The following is a 17500-nucleotide window of genomic DNA, read 5'->3' as shown; positions in this document are numbered from 1 at the left end:
CCAAGATAAATACGAGTATAAATTTAAATATTCTGAACAAACACTATAATATTGTACTAGTAAATAATCTTATTTACTTTTTTGTACTTTTTTATGAAAAGCAAAAACAGTAATAGCAATAGTAATAATAAACTAATAATAATGACTAATGCAAATAAGTATTTTCTACAGCATTCCCTGTTAATACTAATGAACAACCAACTAGCAAGGATTTCACATTCTTTTCCACAAGTTCCCAAATCAGCAAAGAATTGGTTTGAAAAAAAATTATCACTGATATTGAAGGAGACTAAATATAAAAAAATAAAATAAAAAATGCTCTAATGAAGTATTCTCTCATCTTTTCTCAAAATATGAATATGAAAAAAGGCACATGGAAAGATATATGATGAGCACAATCAGTTATTCAGTTATTCAATATCACAGACCAAATTCCAGGACACTTTATCTGGCCAATTCCAAACTTGCATTTCTCAACAAGGCTTTTCTTTTTTCTCATTTATATTCCATCCAAAAAGTGAACAAGGTGCACACTAGCTGCCATAAAAACTAAAGCATTAATCTATCTACTCTAAATTCAGGCTATAAGTCATCATACATGAATGCCTTTCTTGCAAACAGTATATAAAGTTGTTGTTTTTTTAAATGTGTTGACTTAAAAAAAAAAAAATATCAGCTGACAACAGAGGGGAAAAAAGAATGTTGTCCCCGATACCAATTCATTACTGGTCTCCCATAATAATGTATAAGTAAATCAACCAATAAATAATATGACAATTATAGAGAACATTTCTTTTCTAAATGTACAAATATACAATATTTTTCCATTACAATGTTTGTCACCCACAGCAGAATGTAAGTTTATTTACATTTGTGTATGTTCATCTGCAATTAACTATGATGACTGGACATGCACATGCATGCCCCTCACTCACTTTCAGTCACACTCATTCTTTCACTTACACTCATTCATTCACTCCCTCACACATTCACTTTCTCATTCACTTCACAGTCATTAATTTACTAATTCACTGACTCTCAACTCACTTTCATTCTCACCACACACTCACACTCACATATGTACATATACATATATATATATATATATATATATATATATATATATATATATATATATATATATATACATACACATGCATAGATACTTTAACATACACATTTACTTATACACATGTTTGCATGTGATTAGTTCAGTAAGACAAATGTAGGAATCCACAAATGAGAATTGAGAATTTCACAAAGCAAAAGTCATACTAGACTAATTCCAATCTTCTTAGGAATCAGATACACAAGCAAAACTATGATTCACATATATCAGTCAAGAGTCAATTTATTAAAGGATGTCCATGACTCAACACTGTTGAAAATACTTAAAATATACTGATTTTGGATATTCTGAAGCTGCCACTCTCATTCCAGAGGTGATTCAAAGTTCTGATAGACTAAATAATCTCAAATTTCCCTCTACTGCTGATGACTTAAACAGAAGATTGTTTAAGGGTTCACTACAGTGAGTGCTGACAAGAATAACATCCTTTCAGCCCATGAAATGTATCTTCATCAACTGCAGGAGAAAGTATCCCTTCTATGAGAGGTCTACCAAAGGTTCAAACCCTTGTGTTTAGACAAGACTGAATATTTTGCAATTAGGCAGCACTCCCACATGTACACGCATACCCTATCAACCACCCATCCACCTACCCACCAACAAACCCACTCACCCACCCTACCAACCATACACATTGGAGAAAGGCCTCAATCAAGATATTATCAACTGGAATTTCATATGGTTATCCCATGTAGATGCTGTCCTCATTACTGCCAATTGGTGATCATGCTGACACTGTTAAATGCCAACCATGACAAGGTTTGGTTAACCTGGAGGTAGAATAGTGTCAAAAGCTCTCTTTCTACAGTACTACAATCCATCAAACATCTAATAGATCACCATAGACCTTCAAATGTCAAACTAGTGAAAATAAATGAAAATACTCTGATTATACCCTTTACTTTTTGAGGTTCTTCATTCTCCTTTAGACTTCCTCTACATAATACGCGTACACATATGCCCAAGCCCCCACAGACACAGGCACACAAAGACACACACACTGGCACATACAAAAACACAAAGAACCGCAGACACACAAGCACGGCCGCACGCACGCACACATTTATTCATTCATTCTCATTCTCTCTCTCTCTCTCTCTCTCTCTCTCTCTCTCTCTCTCTCTCTCTCTCTCTCTCTCTCTCTCTCTCTCTCTCTCTCTCTCTCTCTCTAATAATAATGATAATGATAATGATAATGATAATGATAATGATAATGATAATGATAATGATTGATAATGATAATGATAATGATAATGATAATGATAATGATAATGATAATGATAATGATAATGATAATGATAATGATAATGATAATGATAATGATAATGATGATAATGATAATGATAATGATAATGATAATGATAATGATAATGATAATGATAATAATAATAGCAGCCGCAGTAGTATAAGTAGAAATAGAAATAGTAGTGGTAGTAGTAGTAGTACTAGCAGTACTAGTAATAGTAGAAGTAGAAGTAGAGGTAGTAGTAGAATAGTAGTATAGTAGTAATAGTAGCAGTAGTAGTAGTATTACTAGTAGTAGTACTAGTAGTAGTAGTAGTAGTAGTAGTAGTAGTAGTAGAAGTAGAAGTAGAAGTAGAAGTAGAAGTAGAAGTAGAAGTAGAAGTAAGTAGTAGTAGAATAGTAGAATAGTAGAATAGTAGAATAGTAGTACAGTAGTATAGTAGTAGTAGTAGTAGTAGTAGTAGTAGTAGTAGTAATACTAATACTGATACTGATACTGATACTGATACTGATACTGATAATGATAATGATAATGATAATGATAATGATAATGATAATGATAATGATAATAATAAATAACAATAACAGTAACAATAATTATAACAATAACAATAACAATAACAATAACAACAACAATAATAATAATAATGAAAATAATAGTAATCACAATAATAAAAAATAAAGAAAAATAAATAATATAAATAATAATAACAACACTAACAACATTAATAATAATAATGATAATTAATAATAAAAATATAATAATATTGATAATCATCATAATGATAGATAAGATAACAATAACTATCTTTATGGAAATAATTTTGATGTTAATTATCCATCATTATAATAAATGATGATGATGATGATGATGATGATGATGATGATGATGATGATGATGATGATGATGATGATGATGATGATGATGATGATGATGATGATGATGATGATGATGATGATGATGATGATTTTATTTATTAAAACACACACACACACACACACACACACACACACACACACACACACACACACACACACACACACACACACACATACACACACACACACACACACACACACACACACACACACACACACACACACACACACACACACATACATATATGTATATATATATATATATATATATATATATATATATATATATATATATATGTATATATATATTCTATATATATATATATATATATATATTCTATATATATATATACATATATATATATAATTCTATATATATATACATATATATATATATATATATATATATATATTATATATATATATATATATATTTGCATATACACATATATATTTTTTTTTTTTGGGGGGGGGGGAGGGGACTAATAGCTTCAAAAGTTGTTTATATATCAATGCAAGAGATTAAGAACACAGAGATGCCCTCTAAAATTTGTTAACTGGTTGAATACTCTTTTGAAAATCTAGTTTTGAGACACACATCATAAAGGTCCTCTCATAAATGACCTGATTTTTCAAAAAAATTGTTCTGGAGAGGGGAGAGTGCCAAACGTTAACTGCACCAGATGGAAGCATGGCAGGGGCAGTTTGTACAATTGCAAAAAGATACAACTGAAAAAAATTATAAATAAAGTATCAATAGGTTCCCTGTTTGCAACCCAAGGAATGCAATTGCCCAGTCTTTGTCCTAGGAGAACAGGCAACTTGGGGATAGCCCCACAAGTCAGAGCAAAGCTGCTAGGGAGTGAAGTCCACCACAGATACGCATCAGGGTCTACTCAACCTAACCAACCAGTTTTCCCTTTTGCTCATTTAATTGTTTTCTACTTCATGCTCATTCAGCAAAACTGTTGCTTCATCTTCCTTTTTATATATAATAAGTGTTTCAGTAGTCATATAGCAATAATATTCCAGAAGACATGATCAGCCATGAAGGTAGTCTATTATTTTCATTATAAAATCATTTCAAAATGGACTTCCCTATAAGCATTTCTACCTGCAGTTAATATCAAGCTCTACAGTTGGCAGTAAAAAATTGAAGGCTAAATGACATGTGTTTTCCTGTTGCATGCCTTAGCTACACAGAATCAGGTAACAAACATACAGACAAATCAGTCAAGCTTAAAAAGTCATATATTATAAACCTCAGTGAATATCAAAATCATAAGTAAACTTTGTATTTCTTTCTAATATAAATAATTATACAATTTTCAACAAATGCATATAAAGAAATAATAATAATAATAAAAATAATAATAATAATATAGCTACACAAGTTGTACCTTCATGCAGGTACTTTATATACCATGGACATAATAAAATACACAACAATTGGATAAACCCAATCATATATACAAATCAAAATTCTTTTCCTTAATGAGGTGTTTGATAAATCTCAGAACAGTAACTGTCATGTGTGGATCCCTCTCTAAGAGGCAAAATTATGTTTCAGAGAAGAAGAATAACCAATATGTTTTAATATCCCAAAATCTGGCAGGCTCTGGGCATCTAATTAAATAGAAGACCACACCTTTCTTCTTCTAATATGGGATTAACAAAAAAACAGAAGTTAGCATCATTCCACTTTAGATACAGCATCATTCCATATTAAATACAGATACATATTTACATAACATTGTTGGAGACCTATTGTGTTTAACATAGGAAATTTAAGTAGCCTTTTTTTGAGACATATTTTCAATAACCTACACATAGGAGGCTCAAGTGGTGTGCTGTTGCTGGGTCAGCTGTCTAAGCTGCTTCAGGACAGTTTCCAGAAGCTTCTTCTTGTCACTTCTCTTGAGTATGGAGAACATGCCACGCTTTTCTCCCTCGCGCAATCTGGAAGCATGAATATTTTCTGATGCTCAAAGTAATTCTAACAATCTTAGCCCACCGTCACTGGGAAAATGTTAAATCACTGTTTTGTGAATGTCTCTGCACACAGACGGCTCAGCCAAGGAATGCAGTTGCCCAGTCTTTGGCCCACAAAGTAGTCAACTAATAGACCTTATGACCTCACCTGATTTCCCGTTCCCTTGAGTTTGTGGGGAAAAAACATTTTTTTTTTTTTTACTAATGCTATCAATATTGATGCTGTTATTTTTAATAAAGTCATCATAATTATTATAGTGTTACTGACATAAGATACCAGAAAATATTTTCAAAAATCAAGGAAAATGGTAAGCAGGTGAAACAGGTATAATTCGTAATTGGCTCACTGATAACTTGTATTTTGTGGTGCCATCTGTGTGTAAAAACAATTAATAAATCAAACTCACAGTGGGCATGGCATGTACATTCATGCCATCCCCTGTGGTCAGATCTCACTGCAGTGAATAAAGTCATCCCTGTTCTAAATGCATGATGTATTCATTTTCATCAAGTTATAAAATCGATAACCAGCTTTTTCTTGGTTTTTATTCACTTACCTTTATCATCAATATATTGTATAACTGATTCATTTCATATATAACAATTTTTGTGCTCCCATAACCTCTTACAGCCAGGCATACCTATAACCTTCATGAAAAACCAACTCACCATGACGAATATGGCTACAGGCATCACAACACGCAAGAGCAAACCAAGTTGGAAATTCCGCTACACGTAACATATTCCCCAGCCAAGTGACACCCAGAGAATTCTGGTTCCATCAATGTAGGGGTAATATTCTCAAAACAATGCTTTTTTATCTTATGCAATTGCTACTTACTTTTCTACAATGATGATGGCATTATGAGGATTGACTCGAAGGTACTTGGAGTTCTCCGACCCATAATCATGAAAATATGTAGACCAGTCCTCGGTCATAAAAAGGTCTAATAATTGCCGAAGATCAGCAAAGCACATCAGAAGAGCTCCTTCCTCAAATCCTTCCACTGGCTCAAATGCAGCAAATTCTGAAAAAAAAGAGGAGGAAAATAATAATAGCTAGTAATACAAAGAAAATCCAACAAAGAGAATGTAATAAATCTTATCCATGTAATCTTTCTTTTGCTAAAACTTTCTTAAACCAATTACTTCAACAGTCATTTTTTTCTTATCCTTATTATCCTACACAAGATATAAGTCAAAAGCTGGTCCTTAGCACTTGGAATTCTACATACCATTCTCCTGCCTTCCAAGTTCAAAATCTATTAACCTGAAGGTGAATTTCCAGTTTATAGTAAGACCCAGTTTCAACATAATATAATTCAGCACATATTGAAACTACAATATAAAATAATATGACTTTCTGCAAATCTTTGGGTAAATAGTCATTACATTGCTATCACTTTTCCTAAAACATGAAACTGCATTTTCTGTATTTTCAAAGAATACCATTTAGTTTTTTCATACAGAACTGTCTTCTTAAGATGGTTTTCCATCTTGTTACTGGCCACCTACCAATGTCATTTATATGCAAACCTAATATTTTGTGTACATGAACTAAGTACTGGAATGAATGAAGATACCAATATGAATTGTGATTGTATTATTTATTCATGAATACCCTACTGAATAATGGCTAAAAGAAATACTGAAAAAGCAAAGCTTCTGACATACGTTCACACTGGATGACATCAAGGTTTACTTGCTCCAGCGCTGCAAGGGACATCTGCTTTACATCCTCACTCAGCAACATGGACATCAGTGATTTTGCCACATGCTGACAAGCTGACATGCAAGCCGTCTGTGCTACACGCACCTGTCAGAATAAAATAACCATGTTAACTATTGATAAAAAATCTTGGCAACTATAACTACTATCTTCAACTACAGGAATATAATTGCATCTTAAAATAAAGAGAAAAAAAATCACAGGCTTATGTTTACCAAACACAACAGAAAGAGAGAAAAAAAAAAAATCTATGAAAGAGACCTCTAGTAAAATACATGATAAACACAAAAAAAAGCCTGAACTATGCATTGTTACATATATGGTCATGAAGGTGTATATCATGTACATTCTCCCTTACTGGCAAATTGGTGAATGCTGTGAAAGTCGAGTTAAGGAAAGCTATGAGATCAGTGACGTAGGATGATGAAGTTCCCTGGGGTTCTGCCAACATCCAATCATAGGCAGCCAGATCCAAGAATTCATCTAGCTTCAGTCTAAGAGCTGTGTAAATTTGTTCCTCAGCTTCTCCTCTAATGTCTTTAAACATAGCTTTGCCCTGAAGTCTACCTAGGCCAGGAGTGCTGCTGTCCTCTATGCTCCTAGAAAAAGGAATCAATTTAAGATAAGTTCAAAAAGATGTAGATGATAATTGGAGATCTCTAAGCCTCTTATAACATCTTTCATTAACCCAATGCCACTGGGTGGTTTCCCGATACGAAAGCCCCCTTCCTGGGCTGTTTCCATAGTGGCCCAGGCCCCACTGCCAGAGGATCATGTTGGCACCATGTGTGGCATGACCATACATGCCCCTGGAAAACGGGACCTGTGTACTATGGTATATATGCACATGCCACCTAGAATATAGTCCAGGTATGGCATAGCATGTACGTACATGCCACCCGGCAGCAAAGGGTTAATAATGTATTTTGGTAAGAAAAATCTTTTATAGCAATCATATAGGTCTTGCAGTAATTCATGAACGACCTACATCACTAAAGGAAGACATAAAAACATACCCTGTCAACTTTGCCACATAATGTTCCAAAAGGACATTAGCATGTTCTAAATGTAGTGTGTTGATGGTTATCTGAATGAGCTGTAAGAGTCCCAATCCAGGTCTCTTGATTAATGTTGCTAAACAGCCACTCAAAGTGCGGGTCAGCAGGAGGTTGGTTGATTTCCGTACCATATCCTCCTTCTCTGTTTGACTGGAAGAAGAAGGCTAAGTTAATGCTTCTACTCATGTTACATAAATTCTTCTGTTTCCAACTGTTCTTCAGTATCTTTTTCTTACAGTGGCTCTGATAATGATCACAATATACTATATGACTTTATATAGATGCTATATTAGTATCTATGTAGGTTCAGAACAAATTCAAAACAAGGCAAAAAAGGGAACAATAAGGTATACTCTGAAGAAAGAACAAAGTGAAAAGGCCTTTGGAAAAAAGACATTTTTTTTTTTTTTTCTTTGCTGTTTTCTTTTCAGTGAGTTTCAGCATAGGAAATGGGGTAATAAAATATTTCAAAATTTAGTAGATCAATGAAAAAATAAATAAACAAATGAATGGATAAATAAATAAATAAATAGATATAATAAAATCCAATAAATAAATAAATATCATAAAATTTAATAAATAAATAAATATATAAAATAAAGTAAGGAAAGTTTGGGTATTTATCAACAATATGTTTTCCTTAGATAGTAAATCACCCTCAATAAATACTAGTCTGATCCTCTATGCAACATGTATTAAACATGGCATTTAACATTTAAGAACAAACACAAATGCAGCAAGATGTACACACTGTTAAAGAGCAAACACTAATAAAATAAAAATGAAATAAATATAATGTATCAAACTCATCCACAGTTCTTCATCATAGTAGAAATCAAATCAATTGGAAATGAAATAAATTTTGGGCATTTCACAGATATTCCCTATTAAGGAGGCATGCAGTTGATATCCAACTAAATAAATTACGAGCACGTTTTTTTTTCTTTCTTTTTTTTATGTTAACCTTAGTGCAGTTGTATTTTCTCAAACTCTGAAGCAATCTGCTGAAAATTTGTAGGAGCTATGAAAAAGATATTTATTTTTCTTATTTTCAAAACTTGAAATAAAATGTTAAAATATTATACAATTTCATTTAAGATATTTTCATATGTTTATTCAACAATCTTCACATTCTGTATTCAACATCTCTTTAATTTGGCTTTCATTTCTTTTTTTTCAACATAATTTTCCAATTTTCTTATTTTCTTCTTGCATTTCTATACAGTCTTTCAATGTTGTGCATTAGTGTTTAATTATTCTGAACTACTTCCTTCATAGAAATTGTAGGAGACTGTCCACTCTTCCCAACAAGACCTCTTCCTTTCAATTAATAGTAATGAATACAACTTTTTGAGAAAGGAGATCTCAAAGATTTTTGTTATTCCACCTTGACTTTGGCAATTAAACAGTCATACAAACCTTAAATTCAGATCTTCTGAGAACTCTAGACAAGCTGCAACGTAATTTTTGACCTGTCGGTACACCTTTGGAACCATTAAACTGAAGGGGAATCGTTTAGGGAATGAAGACTGCTCCAGTGCTAGGTCATGGTATGGGAAGACCTCAGTAATACGATGATACTCCTCTGGGGTTTCAACTTGAATTGGATGATAGTTGTCTTCATCAAATATTTCCCGAAATACCTGAAATCACATAAGTGTGACCTCAGTTTCAATAAGATACTAAAATATATAAGCTATACTCATAATTGAAGAGTATATTGACTCCAAGATAAATACTGGACGCTCTACACTAATCTTCTTTGCATTTAATATCATGTAACTATTTTATATATAGCTCCATGCTCCTGACCCAATACAGCTGAAATACTTACTCAAACCTGCCAAACATAGTACTTATAACTCTTGCACGTTCATACATTTACTTTTTGTTTGATACCTAATACAGAAAGTTATTATCGTAGTACTACATTTTACTACAATCAAATGAGAAAGAGCATGAACTGATGCAAGTGCAGAAAACATGCATCCATATCACAAGATACATCATATATCCCAATGAATCATATCACACATTTAGCATTTATTTAGCAAAAAAATTGAAGTGTAAGTCCAAGGTATTACATACAAAAATTAGATCAAAGTTTACTTACCTGTACCCACTTCTGCATCAAAACTTCATTATAGTGATCTTTAACTTCTAGTAACAGCTCATGTAGTGGATTCACAGTGTACCCATAGTTCTAGAGGGATAAAAGAAAATATATATAAATAAAATTACGATTACATACTTTCGATTTCATGTCTCCAGTTGCATGCTATTTCAGACATGAGATATTCACAAAGCAAAACTGTCAATAAACTTGTAATTTAATATTTAATCCTGCTTTAATGTCAGTACTAAAAAATTATATGTTACAAGCTGTCACTAGACAACAAATACTTACCTGTAAAGTATGGGCAAACAACATAATAAGGTTCTTGATGTTGAGCATAAGATGGGTATCAGTGCAGTACGAGGAATGGTTGCGGATGTTGTTCACAACCTGGAAAAGATAACAGAAGTTGATCACTATTTGCATGGAACTGCATATAATTTTCTTTAGTTTATGCTGACAGAGGATAAAAAGATAATACTTTATACTAAGGGGTATTTTGTAATAATACAAATATTTCCAATGACAGAAGCAAAAAATATCTAGTTTTAAAATATTTAAGTTTCTTATCAGTTAGAAAATTATTACTATTTTTTTTTCAATAATCACATAACATTAATAAAACTTTATATGGAACATCAAAATGGCAAACTGTCCTTACTACATAATAAACAGAAATAAATAAGGAGAAGAAAGAAAGAAAGAAAAAAAAAAGTAAATAAATAAAAAATCATAATAAATGAGCATTTCAACCTACCTTTCCTGATGCCATGTCCCAAACCTCATCCAGATACGGTCGTGTGACCAGTCCATTGCCAGTGTTCAGAACGTGGTCCTCTATCACAAAGAATCCCACAACACCATACAGGTACTGTCGATAGCCTTCTAAATTTTCATGCTGGTGAAAGGGAAAGAAATTTGAATGATTCCTTTCTTCAACTATTAATAATGCAACAGACCACCTCCACTATATAAATCAAAGCTTAAGATTTAATATAAAAGGCAACAGAGTAACATAAACCTCTAGAAAATATCACTGAGGATGTTACAAAACACATAGGAAGATTCAGCACTCATTTATAACCTGATCCACTCAGTACCCACCATGTTAGTTGGTGGCTGCAAAGCTAGCCTGGCTTGCTCTCTCCGCTGCTGCCTGTAATAAGTCTCAAACTGCTCCCGGGCTCCTAGCACTGTGTAAATGTGAAGACAGCGGTACACAGGAGCAAAATTGATTAGGTCCTGGGCACATAGCTCTTCTTCTTCATCACTCTGGGCTTCTGACTGAGCTTCATAAGTCTCTCCTAAAAAAAAGAAAAAAAAAGAGCACAAGTGAAACAACAAAAGCAATAAAAAGGATAAGCAGTAAAGAATAAAATCATTAGAAAAAGTAAAAAGATAAAAGCATAATAATGAGTAAAGGAAATTATGAGAGTTCTGATAATGGAAACGGTTTTTCCTTTAACTTCAGAGCTATTGTACCTTCTTCCTCAGTAAAAAGAAAATATACTAAGAAAAACAATATTCTGTGCTACTGCCATCTATTCATAGATACTTAATATCATAATCATCTAAATTCTCAGACCAGAATCTTAGATCAAATGACAAAGTTATTCTTTCTATAAAAAAAAAGTACAATATCTTATAGTCAGGAACATCAAAACCATATTCACACTTTTAAGCCATTCACCCCATGTGGCAAGAATACATGCCATGCCCACTGTGATACACGTTTATTTATTGTATTTACACATAGATGGCTCTATCACCAAATAGCGAGTTATCTGAACTACCTATCTCACTTGTTTATCCTATTTCTTCACTTTAGGAAAGGGTCTTTTGTATCATTTCATTGTCTAAAATATTTTAATGACAATTTAATAATCATAACATCAATAATAATAATAACAGTATCAATAACAATGGTATTAATAAGAAAAACTCTTTTTCCACCAATTCAAGGAATGGGAAAATCAGGATCGGTAACAAGGGCCTACTGATAGACTCCTTGCCAGCTGAGCACAAGTGGAACCATCTATATGTAACAAAATTCACCAAAAATACAGAGGACAGAACATAAATCCGGGGGAATGGGTTAACAGAGTATACCCCTGTATACCTGTTTTTTAACACAAGAACACTGAAGAACTTTACCTGTGAATGGATTTGGAGGCAGTGGTGCATGCCTCTTGGATCTTGTCATTGCTAGATTTGGGTCCATATTGTACTGAAGAGCAGCATGCTTCATGGCAACCTGACCAATTCGTGCTGACACCCTGTTTATAGAAATTAGTAAACAAATTTGTTGCATGTCACTTGAACACACATGCTTGAAAACAAGCATGCATGCACACACATATGCATATACATATACATATATATACAGATATATATAAATATACATATTCATATAAGTATATTTGTCTATCTATTTGTCTATCTCTTTGTGTCTGTGTCTGTGCCTGTATCTATGTCTATAACCATAACCATATCTATAACTATAAATATAAAAATAACTATAACTACAAACACACACACACATGCACACGCACAAACACACACGCACGTGCACACGCACACACGCACACTCACACGCACATGCACACACATATATATACTTTATATACTTTATATACTATATATACTATATATACTATATATACTATATATACTATATATACTACATATACTATAAATACTATATATACTATATATACTATATATACTATATATACTATATATACTATATATATTATATATACTATACATAATATATACACATATACACACACATGCATATATAAGCCTTATGGAATAAATATATTTTCAATAAATTTTTGGGTAACTCATTTTTTCGTACTTTATAGAGAAATCATTCTTTTGGTACTTTACTGAAACCTCTTCGGAATTTTACTGTGAAATCATTTACTGGTACTTCATTGAGAAATACTTTTTGGTACTCTTTGAGAAAACCTTTTTGGTACTTTTTGAGAAAACTTTTTTTGTACATTTTCACTGAGAAAAACTTTCTTACTATTCCACATATTTTCTTTGTAATTTACTAAGATACACAAAGCAAACTATCAAAATAAAATAGAAAATAAAACTCCTTACCGTCTAATTGCCTCCAGGAAATCTTTAATATCTGACATAGATGCCTGTTTGATGTCTTCACGAACTCGAGGGATGTTGTCACGCATTTGCTGGGCAAAGCGATAACTTGCAACACGAGGTAAATATGTGTGTTCAAGCTGCTCTAGAGTTTTCAGTGCAGGATAATATCTGGAAGATCATAATTATTTAACAGTGAAATTAGTAAAACTCCACAATATCCTGAAAAATTATTTTCTCATCAATTTCTTCCTATCAAACCACATTATCCCTACAATCCAGCTGACATAACCATCACATCATGAACAATTTTGGCTAGAGGGGCCATGGGAAATATTTGGCTGTGGGCCGGGGTGATGGAAACTTGCCATCATGAGAATTTCAGCTGAAGGCTGGGGTGAGCGCAATTCAAATACACAAAGCTCTTGGAGGGTGATTAGGCTCAGTGGGCATTTAGGAAGGGTTTTCACATTATACCCTTTGATAAATGAGTGTGAAATGCACCATCCATGAGCCATGACTGGAAGAGCGGCAGCTCCTGGGAGGACAATATTTCCAGCCTCAGGATCCTATTCCTGCTAGTCGTGACAGCAGCACAGGTTATATTGCAGAAAATTGAATATTATGAAAAACAAAAAAAATGTACACTAATGACAATGTGTTATTTGTTGTCCTCATTATCACACTGGGTTATGAACAAATCAAATGACAAATATAGACTTTAAAAAATGTAAAAAAAAAAAAATTCTAAATTCACTTCTGCAGAAAAAGAGACATGGAGTCTTGCCACCTCACACAAGTATTTGTGTGTGCCCAGCCTACAAACCACACACCTGGCAGAGTGGCTGCTCAAGTAAGCCTATTCACAAAAAGTAGTGTCAAAAATACCCAAAGCTTGCCAAATGTTAAGATTTCATAGCATCATGAGGATAACCTTTAAAGATTAGCACAGATTATCATACATGAAGGACTTGTCCTATCATACACGGTTAAAGGATACCTGAACTCTTATATGACACAGGTTGTACTTGCTACTTTTATATATGACAGTATGATGCCTCACCTTTTCTCCTGCATCTGTTTCTGTAGCTTGGAATATGTGGTTAGGACAGGCAGGCAGAGTGTAAGAGCATCTATGGCAGCACAGATATTTGACTGGACTTTCCGGGTCTTGACCAATTCCTCACTTTTAGTCATTAGCTGCTTTGCCGATTCTTGAACCTCCTCATCAATTCTGACCACTTCCGTCTGACAAGCAAGTAGTTTTCATTGGAAAAAGGTATTTACATAATAATCTCTATTTTTCCATTCATTTTTAATTATCACACACAATGAAATTTAGTAAGAGCTTACTTGCAATTGTTCTATTTTTTTCAATTCAAATAAGAAAACAATATTAAACAAATAAAAAAAATAATAACACATACCTTGAGTTTATGTGCTTGTGACCTAACTTGTAGAAGTTCCCTGATGGAGTCAATAAATCCTTGGTAATGGTGATTACACATTCTCTCGATGTCTCTGTCATGGTTCCGAATTCGTGTATCCAGGCGTTCCATGAATTTCCCATGCTCGTCGCCATCGTATATGGTCCTGTATGGCATAAATTAAAATTAATTTATGGGAAGAGAACAATAAAGCAAAGGTGTCAGAAGAAGAAAAGAGGAGAAGAATGAAATAAGGAGGAGGAGGAAGGAGGGCATGACAGATAGAGTGACATGGACGGCAGGAGAAGGAAAGAGGGAAAGAGGGTGGGAAGAAAGAAAGGGAATTGTACAGAGAAAGAAGTAAAAAGGAGGAGAGAGTGAAAAAGGGAGGGGGAGGGAGGGAGGGAGGGAGGGAGGGAGGGAGGGAGGGAGGGAGGGAGGGAGGGAGAGAGAGAGAGAGAGAGAGAGAGAGAGAGAGAGAGAGAGAGAGAGAGAGAGAGAGAGAGAGAGAGAGAGAGAGAGAGAGAGAGAGAGAGAGCAGTAATCCAAAGCAGTAATCCAAAGCTAGAACTGCAACAGTAAGAATCAGATACAAGCATAGTAATAATATACTTAGCATGCAACTGAAATATATTCTGTAAGTATATCAAAATCTAGTCAAATAAAGGTATCAATCAGTAAAAAAAATAATAATGGTCAAACAAAGAGAATCTCATATAAATACCAGGCACACATACATAATCTCATTATATAAGGTTGAGGTTGTAAATATCTTTTCAAAAAAGTCAAGATCAGACTCTTCCTGCATCAAACTCTCAATTTTCAAAAAATACATTATTGTGATTCCTAATTAATCAAATCGAATCTACAGATCACTGACTTCCTTCCAAACTTTTAATTTTTTCTAAATCCCTCCCCTCCACACACACACACACTATCCGTGAGTAATAACAGCACTAGTGTCGAATGTTAAGTGATTGAGACTTGGTCATGGTAAACCTACATGGGGGTGTGTATGTTCCTGTATGGGTTGCCACACAATCATTTCCCTTGTGGATAATTAGGTTACTAGTGCAACTTACTCCAGATTATGTACATTCCTCAAGTGAATTTGTGGGGTTGCCAGACTTATCATACATCCAGCAATGGCAGTTAACATAAGCTATCCATGATAAATCAGCTAAGGAGTAAGAGATTCACTGGCAACCAACACAGCAGAACTAAACTTGATAACCAGAGTGCTTCAGTACCTTGTCAGCTCTCTTGTGTTCCAATTAAACGAACAGAAAAATTGAAAACAATTCTGACGTGATATCAAAACTGAAGAAAATGTGGCCTGTATTGGTAGCATTGAAATAATGCACAAGATATGAGTTCCCTACAACAACATAGCATGCTGTCACTGCAAAATATCTCCAATTTGAACCTTTTCTGAAATACAGGAACATAATCCTATCAAGTGAAAGATTTCTATTGACAGCAAATATATCACTAAAAATTATTCTGTGAATTCTATAATTGGTGATTATCCCTTGCAGGCTGAATGCCTCATATAAAATTTTGTCACAATTCCATATCGTCTTTCATAATGCTAATCATAGACAATTTTTAAAATGTGATCCGAGTCTTAAATTAAACTTAAATTTAATTATATAGCCTCTGATAACTTTCTTTGCATAATTTTAACAGTAAGAAAAAAAAATAATGATATGATATCTCATGATTCTCTTGATGATGATGATGATGATGATGATGATGATGATGATGATGATGATGATGATGATGATGATGATGATGATGATGATGATGATGGCAGTGGTGATGCTGATATGGTGATGATGATGTGATGGTGGTATGGTGGTGGTGATATGATGTGGTGATGTGATGGTGGTGGTGATAAGATGTAGTGGTGATATGATGTGGTGGTGATGTGATGCTGGTATGGTGGTGTGGTGATGTGATAGTGTTTGTGATATGATGTGGTGGTGATGTGATGGTGATATGGTGGTGGTGGTGATATGGTGGTAGTGGTGATGTGATGTGGTGTGATGTGATATGATGTGATGTGATGGTGATATGGTGATGTGCTGGTGGTGATGTGATGTGGTGGTGGTGGTGATGTGATGGTGGTGGTGATGTGATGGTGGTGGTGATGTGATGGTGGTGGTGATGTGATGGTGGTGGTGATGTGATGGTGGTGGTGATGTGATGGTGGTGGTGATATGGTGGTGGTGGTGATATGATGGTGGTGGTGATACAATGGTGGTGGTGATATGATTTTGGTGGTGATGTGGAGGTGGTGATTTGGTAACAATAATAATAATCACAGTATATATGGTAATAGTAAAAGCAATAATCAAATAATAGCAATGTTATTACTAAAAATAATAACAACAATAATACTTATACGTCATCACTGTCATCATCATCATATTAATAATAATGAGGATAATGATAATAATAACACTAATATAATAATAATAATAATAATAATAATAATAATAATAATAATAATAATAATAATAATAATAATAATAATAAAAATAATAAAAATAATAAATAGAAGAAGAAGAAGAAGAAGAAGAAGAATAGTAAAAGTAATAGTAACAATAATAATAATAATAACAATAACAATAACAATAACAATAACAATAACAATAACAATAACAATAATAATAATAATAATAATAATAATAATAATAATAATAATAATAATATGAAGAAGAAGAAGAAGAAGAAGAAGAAGAAGAAGAAGAAGAAGAAGAAGAAGAAGAAGAAGAAGAAGAAGAAGAAGAAGAAGAAGAAGAAGAAGAA

General features: G+C 33.4%; 1 protein-coding gene across 4 annotated transcripts in view; it reads right to left on the bottom strand.

Moving 5' to 3' along the window:
- Positions 1-4486: 4486 nt before the first annotated feature.
- The window catches only part of LOC125025724 (exocyst complex component 6B-like), a 22389-nt gene continuing 9375 nt past the window's right edge, over positions 4487-17500 (bottom strand). For 3 of the 4 annotated variants that reach the window (XM_047613881.1, XM_047613882.1, XM_047613883.1), the window contains exons 2-15: positions 14687-14852; positions 14323-14507; positions 13263-13430; positions 12303-12424; positions 11253-11452; positions 10906-11046; positions 10440-10538; positions 10146-10235; positions 9452-9675; positions 7991-8182; positions 7333-7573; positions 6920-7061; positions 6087-6273; positions 4487-5212 (exon numbers count right to left, since the gene is read on the bottom strand). In XM_047613881.1, the coding sequence (XP_047469837.1) occupies positions 5092-5212; positions 6087-6273; positions 6920-7061; positions 7333-7573; positions 7991-8182; positions 9452-9675; positions 10146-10235; positions 10440-10538; positions 10906-11046; positions 11253-11452; positions 12303-12424; positions 13263-13430; positions 14323-14507; positions 14687-14852 (2278 nt within the window). In that variant the 3' untranslated portion in view covers positions 4487-5091. Of the gene's footprint in view, positions 5213-6086; positions 6274-6919; positions 7062-7332; positions 7574-7990; positions 8183-9451; positions 9676-10145; positions 10236-10439; positions 10539-10905; positions 11047-11252; positions 11453-12302; positions 12425-13262; positions 13431-14322; positions 14508-14686; positions 14853-15423; positions 15656-17500 lie in introns of those variants that run through there. The other variant, XM_047613884.1, reaches the window with a different exon arrangement.

This window comes from Penaeus chinensis, chromosome 5 (genome assembly GCF_019202785.1).
Source record: "Penaeus chinensis breed Huanghai No. 1 chromosome 5, ASM1920278v2, whole genome shotgun sequence".
Taxonomy (NCBI): domain Eukaryota; kingdom Metazoa; phylum Arthropoda; class Malacostraca; order Decapoda; family Penaeidae; genus Penaeus; species Penaeus chinensis.
Note: the sequence above shows the minus strand (reverse complement) of the source record. Positions and strands in the feature narration are given on the sequence as shown.